Source organism: Octopus bimaculoides, chromosome 26 (genome assembly GCF_001194135.2).
Source record: "Octopus bimaculoides isolate UCB-OBI-ISO-001 chromosome 26, ASM119413v2, whole genome shotgun sequence".
Taxonomy (NCBI): Eukaryota; Metazoa; Mollusca; class Cephalopoda; order Octopoda; family Octopodidae; genus Octopus; species Octopus bimaculoides.
In genome coordinates, this window is record NC_069006.1 from 26,162,754 (window position 1) to 26,166,435 (window position 3,682).

Consider the following 3,682-nt stretch of genomic DNA (forward strand, 5'->3'; position numbering starts at 1 on the left):
CACAGGCCTTTCCTAAGACTGTCTGGTACCAACTTATACAACACAGGCCTTTCCTAAGACTGTCTGGTACCAACTTATACAACACAGGCCTTTCCTAAGACTGTCTGGTACCAACTTATACAACACAGGCCTTTCCTAAGACTGTCTGGTGTGGTTTGAAGGAAGATTTCCTTGCCATTTCCTCGGATGATTGGTCTCCAGGCTTCTCTCTAGCTTTGACTGTTAGGTAGGTTACCTTCACTGTGGCTTTAGAAACCTCACACACACACACACTCTCTCTCTTTCCCTCACACATACAACATACAGGGTGACCAGAAGAAAATTTAGACATGACACAGTGTGTGGGTGTGTGTGTGTGTGCGTTTGAACATATCGAAATGAATAGCAAGCAACTCTCTTTAATGACATCTTATCTTTAAAACTTGTTTCTTTTTTATACATTTTCATGTTCTGTGTTTTTTTTTTCTATTTTATTAATTCCACCATTAAAATTATATCCTTTATCATCAACATCATCATCATCATCATTATAAGCTGGCAGAACTGTTAACATGCTGGGCAAAATGCTTGAAGTATCAGTGAAACACTGGGGTCAATGTAGTCAACTAATCCCCTCCCCATAAATTTTAAGCCTTGTACCTATTGTAGAAAGGATTATTATTATTATTATTATTTTTTTTTTTTCTGGAACCTCAATCAATTTCACAACTTGTTAAAAACTGTTCCATCGAATTATTTCTCTCTGTTCATTCATTTATCACAAAACTAGTTTCTCTTCTTTGAAGCCAACTCGAATCTCATCTTCTTTTCCAGTACATTCTAAACATTTTGAGCTTTTTCAATCCTTTCTCTGAGTGAGTGGCCCAAAAACTGCATTTTGTAAATGGAATTTTGAGCTTCTTGGATATCCATTCTCTGTCTTGGTGCATTTTGTTTTGAAGATAAGGGTTTCTGTTGTTTCTGGCATGGCTGAAGCTGCAATGCTTAGATGTTTGTTAATGATATCTTTCACATAATGTCAATGGACAAACCCTTTTTATGTTTGTTTGACCTGATTGAAATAACAGTCATGTTTACTTCAAATCATGCACAGTTATCTGAAAGACTGGATGGACACAAGTCCTCTCAGAGAAATATAACTCAATGGAACAAGACAGCTTTGGGGGCCCAGGGAGTTACTTACAGGAGTTGTAAGGGAGCTTAGCAGGGAGTCACAGGCACCTCTGCTGAACCTGAGCCAATAAACTAGCTGAATCTAACCCCTTAAAGGTCCTGTTGTCAGGGCTGACCTAATGCTAGACAACATAATTAGTTGAATGGTGAATGTGTGGCTCTCATACAGAATTGCTATTGGAATTCTCTGACTAGTTTGATGTCTGGGGCAGGTAGTAGTTTGGTGGGATAACCTCAAACACTGAATAAAAAGACCCTGGTTGTTCCACACAGACACCCTCTTTAGTAGCTTGGTGGCACACTAAGATGCACCCTTGCCCGAGCTGTTAACTGATTGATGATGAAAAGCACAGCCAGCTGCGAAACCTCTACTTAAAACACAACAGAGGAGTTTGATTTTTTTCTGTTGTTGTGAGACCCATCGAAACCCTGACAGCATGGGAAAACATCTCAATGACAATAAGGATTTTATGTACATACACACACAAATGTATGTATATCTTTCACTGTTCTAAATCAATGAAGGGTGTAATCTTTGAAAACAATTATACATTTCAAATGATATCTTTTGCAGTGATTGCTCTGCCCCAAGATACAGGCACTTCCTTATCACTCTCACCATCTGAAACACAATGACCCAGTAATTAGCCTCTGGGAATAACATAATCACTGACTTCATCATCATCATCATCATTGTCATTTTCTTCTTTCTTTTCTTGCATGATATTGTTGTTTGATGGTTTGGAATTCCTAGTTTTCTGAAAGCCCCATTGAACAGCTTCATGTCCATCTTGCTTGTTGATTTATATAAAACCCCTTTCACACTCCTCGTTTCTTTTCATTGCAGGTTACGGCACAACAGCTCACAATTGTCCCCCTCAAACTCTGAAAGTAGTTTTAACAGTATGGAAGAATACACAGTACAACAGACCAGCCAAGACCACGAAGACAGCGACACAGGCCTGGTTAGTATATTCTCTCTCCACACCCTCCTTCAGCCATGCTGTGGCTCCATCTTTGGACAGTACTGGTCATTTACTCCAACATTACACAGCCTTTAAACAGAAAATATTTCATCAACTAAAAATTCACTTTCACTATAATCGTCACCATTTAACGTCCACTTTCCATGGGTTGGACGGTTTGACAGGAGTTGACAAGCCAGAGGCCTGCACCATGCTCCAATGCCTGCTTTCGTACAATTTCTATGGCTGGATGCCTTTACCAATGCTTAATACCATTCTTAGTCTGGTATTTTATCTTATGAAACCAATAAAGTTTTATTAACCATTTCGCATTCTGATTACTCTGTCAAATGTAATGCTTATCTATTCACATTGTTTTCTATTAATCCTGGATTATCTCATAGCTTCAAGACTTAAATTGATGTGGTAGTTTACTTTTAGAATGACATAGTTGAACGTAAAGTAGGTAGAATATTTGGGCTGGACACGGTCAGTTTAAATGCTAAAGGGTCAAACAATGAAGGAAGTCCATGATTTGTTTTTGAATAATGTTAAAGAGCTAAATACTTTTTCTTTGCAGGAAAGTATGTCTTCTGTTGGCACCCCCTACACTACTATGAAGAATTCCTTGTCAAACAGTTTCAGTGAAGATGGAGCCAGTGTGTCAATTCCAGAGTCAGAAGGTATAATATTTCCTTCCTTTTATTCATTTTACGTGAGGAAACTTAAAACATTTCTTTATCACATTGACATTATGATTTTATCCCACACATTCCCCTCCCCTCACATTCACACACTTAATGCAGAGGTCCTTCAGTTTTTCTAGGCCCTGTAAAAGAACTCGAAAGGTTGGACCTCTAACCAGACCTTTCAGAATACCCTTAAAGCCAGGAAATTATCAGCAGCCCCTCATATAAAGGGTTGCTGAAAAGTTCCTGGTTTTGGGTTAAAGAATATACAAGAGGATCAGTTAATTATGATTTTATTCAACATATTCCCATCTCACTTATTGCAATGGTCCTTCAATTTTTCTAAGCCCTAAAAAAAACTTGGAAAGTTGGGCCTCCAACCAGGCCTTGTGCAATACCCTTAAAGCTAGGGGCTTTTCAGCACCCCCTTGTGTGTATAAATATGCCTTCAGTGAAGCTTATGGCATTGTGAGATGTTGATTAGTCTCCCTTGCAACAATGTTCCAGTGACTGATGTAGCAGTCTAAAAGTGACGCTTTAGACACGAACAATTACAGAGGTATCAAGTTATTGGACCACTGAGAGGGTCATAGCCCAACTAATTAGGGAGAGAGTCAGTTTAGATGCCCAGTCTCTCGGCTATCCGACGACATGATATTCGGCGATCTTGAATTATCATACCAAGAGCAAGGTCAAGGTTGTCCTTGGTGATTGCAGTTGGAGGTCTCCCTGGTCTTGGATCATCTTCCACACTTTCCCTGCCACGTATGTATGTATATGTGCATGTTTATGTATGTATGTGTCTGTATGTATATATATGTATATATATATATATAAAGACATATATATATATAT

At 38.7% G+C, this 3,682-nt stretch overlaps 1 protein-coding gene across 1 annotated transcript in view; it reads left to right on the forward strand.

The window, feature by feature from the left end:
* The window catches only part of LOC106883520 (uncharacterized), a 342,800-nt gene that overhangs the window by 335,828 nt on the left and 3,290 nt on the right, over positions 1–3,682 (forward strand). The window contains exons 23-24 of the mRNA XM_052976941.1: positions 2,021–2,138; positions 2,719–2,821. Coding sequence (XP_052832901.1) covers positions 2,021–2,138; positions 2,719–2,821 — 221 coding nt within the window. The remainder of the gene's footprint in view (positions 1–2,020; positions 2,139–2,718; positions 2,822–3,682) is intronic.